The 15,050-nt window shown below is 41.2% G+C and overlaps 1 protein-coding gene across 3 annotated transcripts in view; it reads left to right on the plus strand.

Annotated features, from left to right (window-relative positions):
* The window catches only part of ATRN (attractin), a 176,658-nt gene that overhangs the window by 94,452 nt on the left and 67,156 nt on the right, over nucleotides 1–15,050 (plus strand). For all 3 annotated transcript variants that reach the window (XM_031004868.3, XM_031004870.3, XM_031004871.3), the window contains exons 12-17: nucleotides 3,519–3,739; nucleotides 6,637–6,758; nucleotides 7,638–7,776; nucleotides 9,373–9,563; nucleotides 12,925–13,144; nucleotides 14,692–14,877. In XM_031004868.3, the coding sequence (XP_030860728.2) occupies nucleotides 3,519–3,739; nucleotides 6,637–6,758; nucleotides 7,638–7,776; nucleotides 9,373–9,563; nucleotides 12,925–13,144; nucleotides 14,692–14,877 (1,079 nt within the window). The remainder of the gene's footprint in view (nucleotides 1–3,518; nucleotides 3,740–6,636; nucleotides 6,759–7,637; nucleotides 7,777–9,372; nucleotides 9,564–12,924; nucleotides 13,145–14,691; nucleotides 14,878–15,050) is intronic.

Consider the following 15,050-nt stretch of genomic DNA (forward strand, 5'->3'; position numbering starts at 1 on the left):
CATCCTTAGGCAATTTCATCATTGTGCCACTATCACAGAGTGTACTTACATAAACTTAGGCTACACATCTAGGCTATATGGTATGGCTTGTTGCTCCTAGCTACAAGCCTGTGCAGCATGTTACTATACTCAATACTGTAGGTCATTGTAATGCAATGTAAGTATTTGTGTGTCCAAGCATATCTAAACATAAAGAAGGTACAGTAAAAATGCAATATAAAAGATAAAAAAATGTACACATGTACAGGCCACTTACTATGAAGGGAGGGAGCATGCAGGACTGGAAATTGTTCTGGCGAGGTCTGTGAGTGAGTAGACTGTACACTACTGTAGACTTTGTAAACTGTACACTTAGGCTACACTAAATTTATTTTAAAATTGTTTTCTTCAATGATAAATTAACCTTAGATTACTAGATGACAGCCATTGTACATGCCATCCATCATTGATGGAGACATCGTTATGCAGGACCACATACATGACTATAATGAGGATTGGCTGTCTTTTAAAGATGAAGACTTAATTTTTAAAACACAACCCCTATACAGTTATTACACTTTTAAAGTTAATTCTTTAAGCCAGGGGTGGTGGCTCACGCCTGTAATCCCAGCACTTTGGGAGGCCAAGGCAGGAGGATTGCTTGAGTCCAGGAGTTCAGCACCAGCCTGGGCAACACAGCAAGACCTCATCTCTACTAGAAATACAAAAATTAGCTGGTCATGGTGGTGCGTGCCTGTTGTCCCAACTACTCAGGAGGTTGAGGTGGGAAGATTGCTTGAGCCCAGGAATTTGAGGTTGCACTGAGCTATGATGGTGCTGTTGCACTCTAGTCTGGGTAACGGAGCAAGACTCCAACTCAAAAAAAAAAAAAGTTGTTCTTTAATATCTCTCAGTGTCCATTCAGTGTTTACATCTCCTAATTGTCTCAATTTTTTTTTAAGTTTAGTTTGTTCAACTCAGAATCCAAATAAGATCCATATGTTACAATTGGTTAAAATGTCTCTGAAGTTTCTCTTGATCTGTAGGGACCCCATCCATCATTTTCCCCCTTACTTGTTAAAGAGACTGGATTGTTTGTCCTGTAGAGTTTCCCATAGTCCAGATTTTGATTATTGTATCCTGGGCTTTCATATAACATATTGGTCTCTCTCCTAAACTTCCTACAAATTAACTTGATCAGATTCACTTCAGTATTTTGGCAAGATCACTTCATAGGTTTATTTCTTTCCCTTTGTTTACCAATCTTCAAAATAATGTAGTGATTTCTTAGCATTGTCCAAAGATGACAAATTAGGTTTTTTTTTTTTTTCAGGAGATGGGAGATGTGTATCATGATGAACTCATGGATTTAAAAATATTTCATGTGTTTTAATCTATTGTAGTTTGTGTTTTTATTAAATTTCAAACATTTTCCATCTTTAGCCAGTGAGGGCATCTTTACGTTAGCTTTTGAGTTTATCTGATACTACCCTCGTTTTCTTTTCTTCCCAGTAAAACAAGATCTGCTAGACTCATCGTGAACATTTCTTCATCCAGACATGAAATTAGGTTTTTCTCTAAAAAGTTCTAGTTTTTAAGGGGTGACAGGAGGGAGAAAGAATGGTTTTTAAATACGCACAATCTAAGCACTAGTTGTATTCATTGCTCCTGGGTTGGCTGTTGTTTCTAGGTTTTTTAAGAAGGCAGGTTAAAGAGAAACTGTGGTGTTCTTCTTTTTAAAAAGGAAAATGAATTATTTGTGCACGTTTGTGTGTTTGACCTTCTAGTTCCCTCAATAGATAAATGGCTACATTGTTTGAATACTTTTCTCTGCGTTCCATTTTTTCCCCCACGTAGCAGTATATACTGGTGCTCACTCCATAGAAGTATGTAGAAATTTTCCTCATTCCTTTTACATCTGCCTAATATTTCATTATGTGGATGTATTATAGTTTGTCACATCCCCAATTGATGGACATTTGGGGCTGTTTGAGTCTTTTGCTGTTATCATTAACCCATTTATGCCTAGTGTTCCATTATTGGAATGCTAAGCTTGTGGGAGTTATTTATATCCTGCTGCTCAAGGTCATCCCCAAGGTCTGATTTTTCACAAAAAAATTTGCCCTCTGGCATAAGTGGGTTAATGCTGTAGTGAATAGCCTCATGTACTTCTTTTTGTATTTTTGCTATTCTATCTTTGTGCTAGACTTCTAGAAATGTGATTTCAGGTTCAAAAAGTAAATGCAAAGTTTTGTTAGAGCTTGCCAAATCCCTCTGTAGGCTGCACCATTTTACATGCCCAGCAGTAGTGTGTGAGAGTGCCTTTTGCCCCATAGTCTCACCAATCCATATATTGTCAATTTTTTGTGCTTTTTTTTTTTTTTGCTAGTCTTATAGGTGAGAAATGCTACCTCAGTATAGTTTTAATTTGCATTTTTCTTACACTGAAATTAGAGCATCTTCTCATATGTTTAAGGTCATTTGCATTTTTTTCTCTGCAAACTGGCTGAAGCCCCCCTCTATGTTAGGGATAGTCCTTTTCCTATAACATAACTTGTAAATCTCTTTTTCATAGCATATCATTTGTTTTTTTACTTTGCTTATAGCATTATTTCCATGTAAAACGTCTTTTTAATTCATATGACCAGATTTTTCAATCTTCTTTTCCCCTACCTGCTGGATTTTAAGTCAGTTTTTTTTCACTCTCAGGTTATAGAGAAATTCACCCATTCTTCTACTGCTTGTGTGTTTTGTTTTTCTCAGAAGATGCTCTAATCCATGTGGAAATTATCCCAGAATATAGAGAAATAGATTCAATTTTATTTTTTTCCATATGTTTAGTTATCTTGATACCATTTACTAAAAAGAACATCTTTTCCCACTAATGTAAGATGCCACTTTTACTGTGTACTAAATGTACATGTGTGCTTTTATCTGTTTATGATTGGGCTCATATTCATGTACCAGTATGACACAACTTTAATTACAGAGGCTTTTACCTGTGCTTTAAATTTGTACATTTTTATTTTTAATATTTAAAAAATGAAGATATAGAATTGCTGTTTAGCATTAAAAGACGTGAGCATATCCTGACACTAAAATTTTCCAGTGACTCATGCTTAAAAGTCACCAGGCTATCATGAGAACTTTTTAATACAGTAGCTATGACGAGGAGGCAGATTATTGGAACTATTCTGGGTGTGTTATAGGCCAGGATGAAAGGATGGAATTTGGAAAGGAAGGGAATAATAATGTTTTTTAAGACCTTGAAAAATAATTTCTTAGAAGACTTATGATATGTAAGATTTGTTTGAAGATTGTCTGTAAAAAGTGTATCATGGTAGCTGGATGTGGTGGTGTGTGCCTGTAGTCCCAGCTACTCAGGAGGCTGAGGCGAGAGGATCTCTTGAGCCCAGGAGTTTGAGACTAGCCTGGGCAACAGAGTAAGACCCTGTCTCTTTAAAAAAAAAAAAAAAAGTATAGCATCCAATTGTTATCTGAGTCTCTAGTAAATTTCTTCTCTCCCTTTTTCCTCTTAGCACCATGTATGTGTTCGGTGGTTTCAATAGTCTCCTCCTCAGCGACATCCTGGTATTCACCTCGGAACAGTGTGATGCGCGTCGGAGTGAAACCGCTTGTTTGGCAGCAGGACCTGGTATCCGGTGTGTGTGGAACACAGGGTCGTCTCAGTGTATCTCGTGGGCGCTGGCAACTGATGAACAAGAAGAAAAATTAAAATCAGAATGTTTTTCCAAAACAAGTATGTTTTTTTTTCTCTACTTAGATTTTAATGAATTTGAGACCTCGTTTTATCTGAATTGTGAAGGAACTTAACATATGTATACTTTTTATGTTCACCTTATCCAAAATTAGTCAGTAATAACTTGTACAAAGTGTTTTTGGATATTTGAAAATTGGTTTGTAAACATCTCGGATGGGAACATGCCATGTGGCTCCTAGAAGCTGTCTGCGAGTGATAGAGACATAACCTTTTTGGCATTGCATAGGCTTTGCATACTGACCCCAGATTCTGGCTGCAGTTGCTCTGAGGCAGTGCCATCCAGTAGAACTTTATTTTTGATGATGGAAATGTTGTGTGTCTGGACTGTCCCGATATGGTAGCCACTAGCCACATGGGCTGTCAGATACTTGAAATGTAGCTAGTGTGACTGAAGAACTGAATTTTTAATTTAATTTAATTTTAATTTTAAAGACATTTGTGGTTACTGGCTACCATATTGGATGCAGATCTAACATTAAGGATGAAATTAGGAGAGTCAGCCCAGAAAAGCCATGTTGAAGTAAATTTTTTTGGTGGAGGGAGGGAGAGCTGCTGTCCTTGCAAAGTATTTTTGTCTAGCGTCTCTAGTTGGATACAACAGTGATATCAAGACAGACAGTTACTGAGGATGGGCGATGATCCCTGCTTCTAGAACCTCCCCCATGTTTTTCAAGCTGTTTCCTTCCTTCTGCCTGCTTTGCTTCTTGTCCTATATTGCTGTGACATAGAGCACAATGCGGTACAGTGAAGCGATATATTAAAAATTTATTTTTTATTTTATTTAATTAATTAATTTATTTATTTATTTTGAGACAAAGTCTCTGTCGCTCAGGCTGGAGTACAGCAGCGTGATCTCAGCTCACTACAACCTCCACCTCCCAGGTTCAAGTGATTCTTATGCCTCAGCCTGTAATCCCCGAGTAGCTGGGATTACAGTCACCTGCCACCATGCTTGGCTAGTTTTTGTATTTTTAGTAGAGACGGGGTTTTACCATGTTGGCCAGGGAACTCCTGACCTCAAGTGATCTGCCCGCATCAGCCTCGCAAAGTGTGCGAATTACAGGCGTGAGCTACTGTACATGGCCAGAAAGTTCTTTAAAAGTAAGAATGTTGTCTCTACATCAATTAATTTAAAGTATGTTGGCTGAATTTCTTACTAGTAGGATTGGTGTTGCAGTTAACTTGAGAGTTATGATGGATAGAAGCAGCTTTCATTCCTGGGATGCTGCTCCAAGTTAAACTTTTCACGAATATAAATTCTCAGTAAGAACACCCAGGGTCAGCCACAGGGGCTCATGCCGGTAATCCCAGCACTTTGGGAGGCTGAGGTATGGGGATCGCTTGAGCCCAGGAGTCTAAGACTAGCCTGGGCAACATAGTGAGACCCTGTCTCTACCAAAAACACAAAAATTAGCCAGGCATGGGCATGGTGGTGCACGCCTGTAGTCCCAGCTACTAGGGTGGCTGAGGCAAGAGGGCTTGAGCCCAGGACGTTGAGGCTGCAGTGAGGCATGAGTGTGCCAGTGCACTCCAGCCTGGGTGACAGAATGAGATTCTGTCTCAAAAACAAAAAAATAGGCCACCCAGGCAACCCACTCAGGTTCGTTGGTGGGCTGGTAGGTGTTGGAGAACCAAGATTACCAGAACTTAGCAGGGTTAGCTTGTCTCTTGAAAGGGATAAAATCAGTGAAATAGTTAATTTTTAAACCAAATTTTAAAAGTTCAAATTAAATATGCATGTTTATAGGAAATAGTGTTGAATTACCTTAGGTGTTCATATCAACCCATTTGCTGTCATCTCACCTGAGACTTCAGTTCCCTGTTTCACCCCACTTTCTGGGTGGGCCCAATCTTTGGGATAATGACCAGGACAGGAAGAGCAGCCTAAGGAGCCGACTGCTGGGGTCTTTGTGAGGGTGGCACCTGCCTTTTCCTGTTTGTGAATTCCCCCATGTGCCATGTCCACGAGATGGTTGAACAGATGAGACAACATGGTTGTGCAGCTTCTCTTTTTTTTTTTTTTTGTCAGACGAGTCTCACTCTGTAGCCCAGGCTGGAGTGCAGTGGCGCAATTTCAGCTCACTGCAACCTCCGCCTCCCAGGTCCTGATTCAAGCAGTTCTCCTGCCTCAGCCTGCTGAGTAGCTGGGATTACAGGAACGCGCCACGATGCCCAGCTAATTTTTCTAGGTTTAGTAGAGACGGGGTTTCACCATGTTGACCAGGCTGGTCTTGAATTCCTGACCTTGTGATCCACCCGCCTCGGCCTCCCGAAGTGCTGAGATTACAGGCATGAGCCACCGCATCCGGCCATGCAGCTTCTCTTTTCTAGAGTTAACAGGAGATGCGGCAGGTCTGTAGTAGCCCAGAAATTCTCAGACTTGCACTCTTGAATTTACATGCATGTACAAAATGCAGCTCAGCCTAATGCCTCCTGTTCAGTTCTGTGGTGCTGCCTACTTCCTGTGCCCAAATTAGCCTTGCATTTATAACTAGGAGGAATGACTTGGTATCCTACAATATTTTGGCTCCTGGGCTTCTTTGGTGTTCATTCTATTACTAGTTGATTTTTTTTTTTCTTGGAAAGAAAAGTATTCAAAGAGCCAGAATTTACTTTCATTATATCTTACAGTTGTTAAATTAACCTATCCTTGTTTTCACTTTCTGTGTACTTCTTTCTTTGGGGTACAAAACAGTGTTTCTTTAGATTGTCTATTTCTAAATATTATTTTAACCAGAACATACCAAATATATTTTCCTGCCAGTTTCATTCTTCATTTTACTTCTTAACCATTGTTACGATTTTTTTTTAACTTCGGTCTCAGATTTTGCTCAATTGAAGTTGTCCCAGTTCATGAGATTTTGTTTTCTTTGCAGCTCTTGACCATGACAGATGTGACCAGCACACAGATTGTTACAGCTGCACAGCCAACACCAATGACTGCCACTGGTGCAATGACCATTGTGTCCCCAGGAACCACAGCTGCTCAGAAGGCCAGGTCAGAGGCTGTTTCTTAAAGATTTCAGAAAAATCCTAATTTGTCATAGGTTTAGCTTTTATAGTGTATATGGTATAAATAATGGCCCAGAGTTACTTTTCAAATGGGTTTCTATTTGGATTTTATTATCCCTGAGGTTTTCCTTTAGGAAGAGATATTCTGTATATTTCAAGGGTCCTACTAGCCCTGGGAATTTGTGTATTGGGTTTTAGAAGAAGGTAGGACTGTTGTCCCTGGGCATGGCTGTGACTAAGCACTGGATCCTTGGTTTGAGGCATCTAATAGTGACCTCACTTTACCAGTGCCAGGTTTTGATAAAGTTAGGGTTTGAGACTGAGTCAGGTGTATAGCGGCCCATATTGAACTGTGGAAATGACAGACTTTGCAAAATCTCCTTGTTTTATATCTTGGTTTGGCATAATCTCACTGCTCATCATATATAGATTTTTAAATTTAAGTTATAAGATGACCCAGGCTTTTATAGTTTTTGACAGCTTACAAGACCTTTTTTTTTGTCAGTCTCATACAGTTCATAAAATAGAAAACTTTCAGACTTTTGAAGTGAGCATTTGAAAAGCACCAAGTTCGACATTCCCATTTTACAGATGAGCAGGTTGAGGCATGGTGTTTAAAAGAGTGGGCTGCTTCCTTGCCAGTTAAAAGCATGTCCTTGAGCAGAACATTCCATTGCAGTGTTCCCACTGCAGAGCTACTGCAACTTATCTATCTATCTATCTATCTATCTATCTATCTATCTATCTATCTATTTATTTGCAGTTTGCTTCCTCATAGATTTTGTTGTCTATAATATCCTGTTGGTCCTCACCATAAGTTCTCTCTGTGGATACAAAAGAAAAGCTTTTGTCCACTGTGTTCTAGATCTCCATTTTTAGGTATGAGAATTGCCCCAAGGATAACCCCATGTACTACTGTAACAAGAAGACCAGCTGCAGGAGCTGTGCCCTGGACCAGAACTGCCAGTGGGAGCCCCGGAATCAGGAGTGCATTGCCCTGCCCGGTAGGCCTTGCAGGGTCATCTTGGTGTGTGTGGGTCCATTACTTCACCCTGCTTCCCCCAACACTGTGCAGCCTAAGTTGAACCTAGCAGAGGGGAAGAGCTAATTCTGTCCATTCATCCCCCACACCAGTATTATGGGCTTTTTTGTTTTTAACTAAAATACAGTTCTGAAGTATTTGTTCCTACTGTCCTTTGAAATAAAGTGAAACATCCTTTGCTGCTCTGTAGAATTGAGTGACAGCTTGGTTCTGTATCACTGAGCCTGCTCCTTGTCTCTTTCCCATCCACCTTTGATAACCTGGGACTAGAACATGATGTCTCAGCAGTCAGTCTGCTGAGCACTTTATGGAGAGTACTTCTTATTAACCACTGGGATTTAATTGTTGGCACCTGCTAATGGGCCTTCTCTGAGCAGGAAAGGATAGATACTTCTGTCAGCAGCACCTTTTAGGGGTGATCTCCAGCCCTGAAAACCTCAATATATCCTACTTCTGAGGTTCAGGATGATGAACTCAGGGCCTGAGACCAGCCAGCCATGATCGAACCATTGTGATATATTTGGACCAGGATGGTCCAGAAAGGGGAACTTCCTTGTCTCTGCACAACATCTGAGCTTGTTCAGGGAAGTTGGTTTGGACCAGGCCCTTTTTGAATGTCCCTTGGAAGTTTTTGATTCAGCTTGCAGAGTGGGACTCTTTTCTATATCTCAGTGTGTCTCAAATTTTAAGGTACAGGAAAAGACCTGGGAATCTTGCGAAAGGCATATTCTGGTGCAAGTGTGGGGTGGGGCCTAGAGTGTGCATTTTATCTAGTCGACTGCTACACTGTGAGGAGCAAGTCTTTGTCTGTTCTTAAATGATCTCTTTCCCATGGTACCTTTCTTTTATCTCAGTGACTGTTACTGTTAATGAACATTGTTGATGTCTCCAAAGTACTTTGGTTCTGGTGAAGTTGCTTTGTTCTTTCATTGTCTTCCAGGAAGCATTCATAGCTTCTGTGCAGTACCTTGTGTGGGTTCAGGATGATCACAGGTAGCAGATTACAAGCTTGCCTTGTATGCTATAGCCATATCACTTGGGTTGTTTCTCAAGAAGGACCTTCTCACCTTGCTTTTGGGATGCTTTGTACACTTGATTGTACCTTCCACCTGATGATATGAAAACAGTGCAGCTTTTGGAGACTATAGATTTGTTAATTCCTTGATTCATTTCCATTCTTGCAGTTTTTACCCCAGCCCTCCAATATGCATATTCATTTGTCTGCTCTTCACTTAGGATTTTAGTTTTCTAATTGTTCTTCAGAAGGAAGTGTACCAGTCTGATATTGGCACCAAACTGGTGTTTTCCTCTAAGACATAGGATAAGTGACCTCAGAATATGCTTTTTAGGATCCGGGAGATATCACCAGTAAACATTTTAAAATTCTTGTATTCTGCATTTGGTCCTTAATAATGTGTCAGAGGCTCCCACATCCTAATGAAGTACCTAGAATTTAAATTAGAAAGGCCATTTCGGTATTCAATAATTTGAACTCGTAATACAGTAGTTTTGTCTGATTTCTAAAATTCTTTTTTTTCTCTTTTCCCCTTAATGAAAGAAAATATCTGTGGCATTGGCTGGCATTTGGTTGGAAACTCATGTTTGAAAATTACTACTGCCAAGGAGAATTATGACAATGCTAAATTGTTCTGTAGGAACCACAATGCCCTTTTGGCTTCTCTTACAACCCAGAAGAAGGTAGAATTTGTCCTTAAGCAGCTGCGAATAATGCAGTCATCTCAGAGCATGGTGAGTTAAAATCCTCAAAACTTAAGTTTCTGGTTATCCACCTTTCTACCAAGGGCGTGACTGCAGCTTGCATGTGGAAGGCTGTGGATATGTGTGACGTGCTTGGCAAGAAGGGGAGTGCTGGTGAACGCAGCCTGAGGGACTGTGGGTTTGTGCTGTCAGAGTCTCTTCCTCTTAAAATTGTTAATACTTTGTATATATAAGATCTATGAATAATTATATGGGGGATGAATTGTAACATGTATATGTGTACATAATCTGGTGACATCAGTAGATGATTTCATACCTGTTTTACCTCTGGATTCTGCTAGGGGAGAAAGAGAGGTCACTGATAATTAGCTAGGTTGAATTAAACCACCTGAGTTCCTTGGAGTTAAGGTATTATAATAGTGCATAAGACTGTATAATTACCACTAAGAAATGTACATCTCGGCTGGACGCGGTGGCTCACGCCTGTAATCCCAGCACTTTGGGAGGCTGAGGTGGGTGGATCGCCTGAGGTCAGGAGTTCAAGACCAGCCTGACCGATATGGTAAAACCCCGTCTCTACTAAAAATACAAAAATTAGCCAGGCATGGTGGTGTGCGCCTGTAATCCCAACTACTCAGGAGGCCGAGGCAGGAGAATTGCTTGAACCCAGGAGGTGGAGGTTGCAGTGAGCTGAGATTGCGCCACCGCACTCCAGCCTGGGTGACAGAGCGATACTCCATCTCAAAACAAAAAAAGAACAGCAAAAAAAAGAAATGTACATCTCCTTGGGTCTTTCATAGCCCAGCCATCTCAAAAGAAGAGAGCACCTTCTTGTCAAGAGTTTCTAAGCCCACAAAGGCTCAAGTTCTCTGCCTGCCCACGCAGTGCTCTCAGGGGGCTTATAGTCAATATTCCATGATCACATTTTGTCATTTTTAGTCTGGAGTCATAAACTGTGATCCTACCATCAGTTAAGTAGACTCATAGAACAAAGCTCTTTCAGCAGTTTCAGCTGTGGTACAGAAATGTTTAGTGGAAATGTTCTTACCAAGCAGGGAGGAGTTGAGGGCAACACTTCCTTGGGTACAGCCTCCTTCATGTGAAGGTATGGAAATGTGGCCTGGGTCTTGGCTGCCTGTGGCCTCTGTGTACCACCTATAGGGCCATTCTGAGACTGGTAGGAGGTGCCCTGTATTTAGTTTTCTCCAATTAGTCCCTTTTTTCAGTGCAACTTAGATAGGGTATGGACACTCAAACATTGGTGATATATTCTTAGTGTGTTTACCTCAGGCTACTGTGACCACATTTGGTATTTCATAATATTTTGATAGCTTTTTCAGATTTCAGAATCTCCATTGGTGACTGTCTCTGTTGTTTCTCTTTCCATGTCCAAATGTGGGTCTCTTCCAGCATTCCATCCTTGGCTGGCAGCTGACCTTTCCCATAGTTATTCACTCCCTCAGAAAATGGATGGCACCCAGCTTTGCTTATTACCCTGGCGTCTCTAACAATGACTCTCAAGTCCACAGAAGTTAAAAGGGTTCAACCAGGTGGCCACAGATATACTTCTGGTACCCTTTCTCTCTTCCTTAGGTTTTCTAACTCTAAACGTTTCTGGGTATTCTAATCTGCTGTGGCCACGTTTATGAAACAGAAATTCACAGTCTTAATGATAAGACTGACAGATGAGAGACAACTGAAGTGTAATGTCCTTCCACAGCTATACCTCTAGATGTAGCCCAGTTAGTAGAGCCCAGATTTTTATGGAAAAACAAGAAAGGACACCTAGCCTAACCCTTAGGACAGAGACTGGCTGGTAGAAAGCTGGAAGGAGGTGACCCCTGAAGGTGAGAAGGAGTGAATTAGGATGTCGAAGAGGGAAGGGCTTCCTGTGCATTAATTAGTGCCCCCATCTGTGAGATGTAGAGGGAGATGATTAAGGGAGTGGCTCTTTGAGTGAGCTGCAGGTAAGTTTGCATGGTTGGCTGCAGGCTGGATGGGAGGGGATTTTTATAGTTGAGCCTCAGGAAGGAACCAAGGCCAGACCCTGCGAGGCCATGGCTACAATAGTAATGGATTTGAATTGTATCATGAAGGCAAAGAAATTATTGAAGGGCCTTTAAAAAGTATTTTTAATTTTCTTTCCTTCTTTTGGATCTATTTATTTTTTAGGTATTTTAGTAGGCATGTGTATTTTTTCCTCTCAAAAATGGAAATAGGCTGGGTGTGGTGGCTCATGCCTGTAATCCCAGCATTGTGGGAGGCCAGTGAGGGAGGATTGCTTGAGCCCAGGAGTTCAAGACTAGCCTGGGCAACATAGGGAGACCCCGTCTCTACAAAAAGTTTTTTTAAAAAATTAGCCGGGCATGATGGTGGCACATACTTGTAGTTCCGGCTACTTGGGAGGCTGAGGCAAGAGGGTTGCTTGAGCCCAGGGGTTTGAGGCTGTAGTGAGCCATGATCATGTCCCTGCACTCCAGCATGGGCAACAGAGCGAGACCCTGTCTCAAAAGAAAGCAAAGGGAGGGAAATACAGTATATCTTTTGTTTTATAACTACCAAAATTAGGAATACTTACAATTTCTTGGCTAAACTTTATATTTTGATTTTTAAAACTTGTTAAAAATTGCAATGAGAAGGAAATTTCAGGAGAGCAGAAGACAGACTGTCCCAGGTGTCACTGTCCTATTATTCCCTATAAAATCCAGTGCCAGGATGGATGAATGGATAAAGCAAATGTGGTATAAGTTGAATATCCCTTATCTAAAATGCTTTGGATGAGGAGTGTTTTGAATTTTAGAATATTTGCATTATACTAACCAGTTCAGCATCCCTAATCTGGAAATCCAAAATGCTGTAGTGAACATTTTCCTTCAGCATCCATCATGTTGGCACTCAAAAAGTTTTAGATTTTGGAGTGTTTTGGATTTCAGATTAGGGATACTCAGCCTGTGTTTGGGGGTAGCCATCTCTTCATATAGACATTTCAGAACTTAAATACTGCTTTGCTATAATTTCTGTGAATTTTTGATATATTATCTTCTCTGAGCTACATTTTTATCCTTTATAAAATGGCCATATTGAAGTGATGATCTATCCTAATCTACCATGGCTGAGTCAAGGGATAAAGAGGTTTTCCTGTGTCTGTGGGGTATACTTAACTTGGTGGTTTTTATCTAGAAGCTTGTTTTGGTCAAGATGTTGGTTATATTCAGGCCAGGCATGGTGGCTCATGCCTATAATCTCAACACTTTGGGAGGCCAAGGTGGGAGGATCACGTGAGCTCAGGAGTTTGAAACTAGCCAGGGCAACATGGCAAGACTCCATCTCCAAAATTTAAATTAAAAAAAGATACTATCTGTATTCATAGTTGTGTCTCTTTTGCCTTTAGTCCAAGCTCACCTTAACCCCATGGGTCGGCCTTCGGAAGATCAATGTGTCCTACTGGTGCTGGGAAGATATGTCCCCATTTACAAATAGTTTACTACAGTGGATGCCGTCTGAGCCCAGTGATGCTGGGTTCTGTGGAATTTTATCAGAACCCAGTACTCGGGGACTGAAGGCTGCAACCTGCATCAACCCACTCAATGGTAGCGTCTGTGAAAGGCCTGGTAAGTTCACAGGTGAATTAGGTGGTATTCAGAGTTTATTGTGAGAGAAACCATAGGAGGCATAGTTCATTGCTGAGATGTGTGAAGTAGTCATGAAAACAGATGAAGTATTGATTTCAAGCATGCAAAGAAGAGTATAACCCAGATTTCAGAAGCAGAAGGAAATATTCTGGGACCCTGAATAGTTTTAATTATAAGCAAAACTAAAAATAACTAACACTACTCGAAGAAACTGATATTCTAATTAACAATGAGATTGATAGGTTTATTGACCAGAAAAACTATTGAGAATTGCTCTGAAAAGCAAATTTATTGGTGTTGGCAGAGAAATGCTGTGGAAGAAAAAACAAAAAAGGAAAATAAAAACAAAGAAAAGATTAGTAAAGCAAGCAAGTGACTGCAGGGACAGTGTTCAGAAAGGTAGTGTCAACAGGGAGAAAAATGATGAGAGCAGTTCTATAAGCGAGGACAGAAGCAACCCAGAACTACGCGAGAGCTGTGGGAGAGTACTGAGCAGACAGACACTCGGAGTAGCTTCCCAGCTTTCAGTCTCTCTGGGCTACATTTCGGCTAACTAAAGGCAGGCCCAGGGGTAGCTGCTGCAGCATGAAGACAACCCAAAATAAGCCTCCTCCTCCTGCAGAGGGACTCACAAGCAGTCAGTGGAATTGTGGGTTATTTTGGGAGGCTGGACTCCATTTGCATTGTGTCCAATTTGGGGAAAGTAATTTGTCTGAGGAATTACAGAGGTATAGGAGAGAATTCATAGCATTGTAGATTTCTAAATATTGATTTCTAAACTTCTCTAGGGGAGCTGCCCAGCAGCCTTTCGGAATTCTGAATCCTTTGTTGAACTTAATGAATGCCGTGGACCTTCTTCCCTCCAAAATTGCAAACATGAGATTTTACATATTCAAGGGGATTGTAAAACCCCTAAAGTTCATCCTGGGTCCCCAAATTCTAAGGGGCTTACAGCCCTACTTTTATGGAAAGATTCACTGTTTCCTCATCTTTGTCCTTAATGCTCTTTGAAAAGAAAATTTATTTTTTCCACAAGTGTGTAAATACACTTGACTAAACAGTACTTGATGACTTTTATTGTTTTCTATTTTCTCTCGTTTAATTGATTTCATGGCACATTAATGGGTCATCACCCACATTTGAAAAGTCTTGGCTGGGCACAGTGGCTCACGCCTGTAATCCCAGCACTTTAGGAGGCCAAGACGGGTGGATCACAAGGTCAAGATATCAAGACCATCCTGGCTAACATAGTGAAACCCCATCTCTACTAAAAATACAAAAAATTAGCCAGACGTGATGGCGCACCCCTGTAGTCCCAGCTACTTGGGAGGCTGAGGCAGGAGAATCACTTGAACTGGGGAGGCGGAGGTTGCAGTGAGCTGAGATTGTGCCACTGCACTCTAGCCTGGAGACAGAGTGAGACTCTGTCTCAAAAAAAAAAAAAAAAGAAAAGAAAGAAAGAAAAGTCTTTGACCTTAGCGGACATGGTGGGAGCTCTAAGTGTCTCTCTTGGGTTTCATTCCCAGCAAACCACAGTGCTAAGCAGTGCCGGACACCATGTGCCTTGAGGACAGCATGTGGAGATTGCACCAGCGGCAGCTCTGAGTGCATGTGGTGCAGCAACATGAAGCAGTGTGTGGACTCCAATGCCTACGTGGCCTCCTTCCCTTTCGGCCAGTGTATGGAATGGTATACGATGAGCACCTGCCCCCGTAAGTGAAAAAGGGAGCCCTAGGCACTTATGCATGCCCTCTGTATAGGCAACAACTCAGCCATGAGGCTGTGCTGTCAACCTCTGAACATTTTAGAAACAAGACTGGACATGACCTCTGCTCAAACCTGACCAGAGACTGCCATCGAGACATTGCTGCCTATTGAGAACCTT

The sequence above is a fragment of the Gorilla gorilla genome, chromosome 21 (genome assembly GCF_029281585.2).
Source record: "Gorilla gorilla gorilla isolate KB3781 chromosome 21, NHGRI_mGorGor1-v2.1_pri, whole genome shotgun sequence".
Taxonomy (NCBI): Eukaryota; Metazoa; Chordata; class Mammalia; order Primates; family Hominidae; genus Gorilla; species Gorilla gorilla.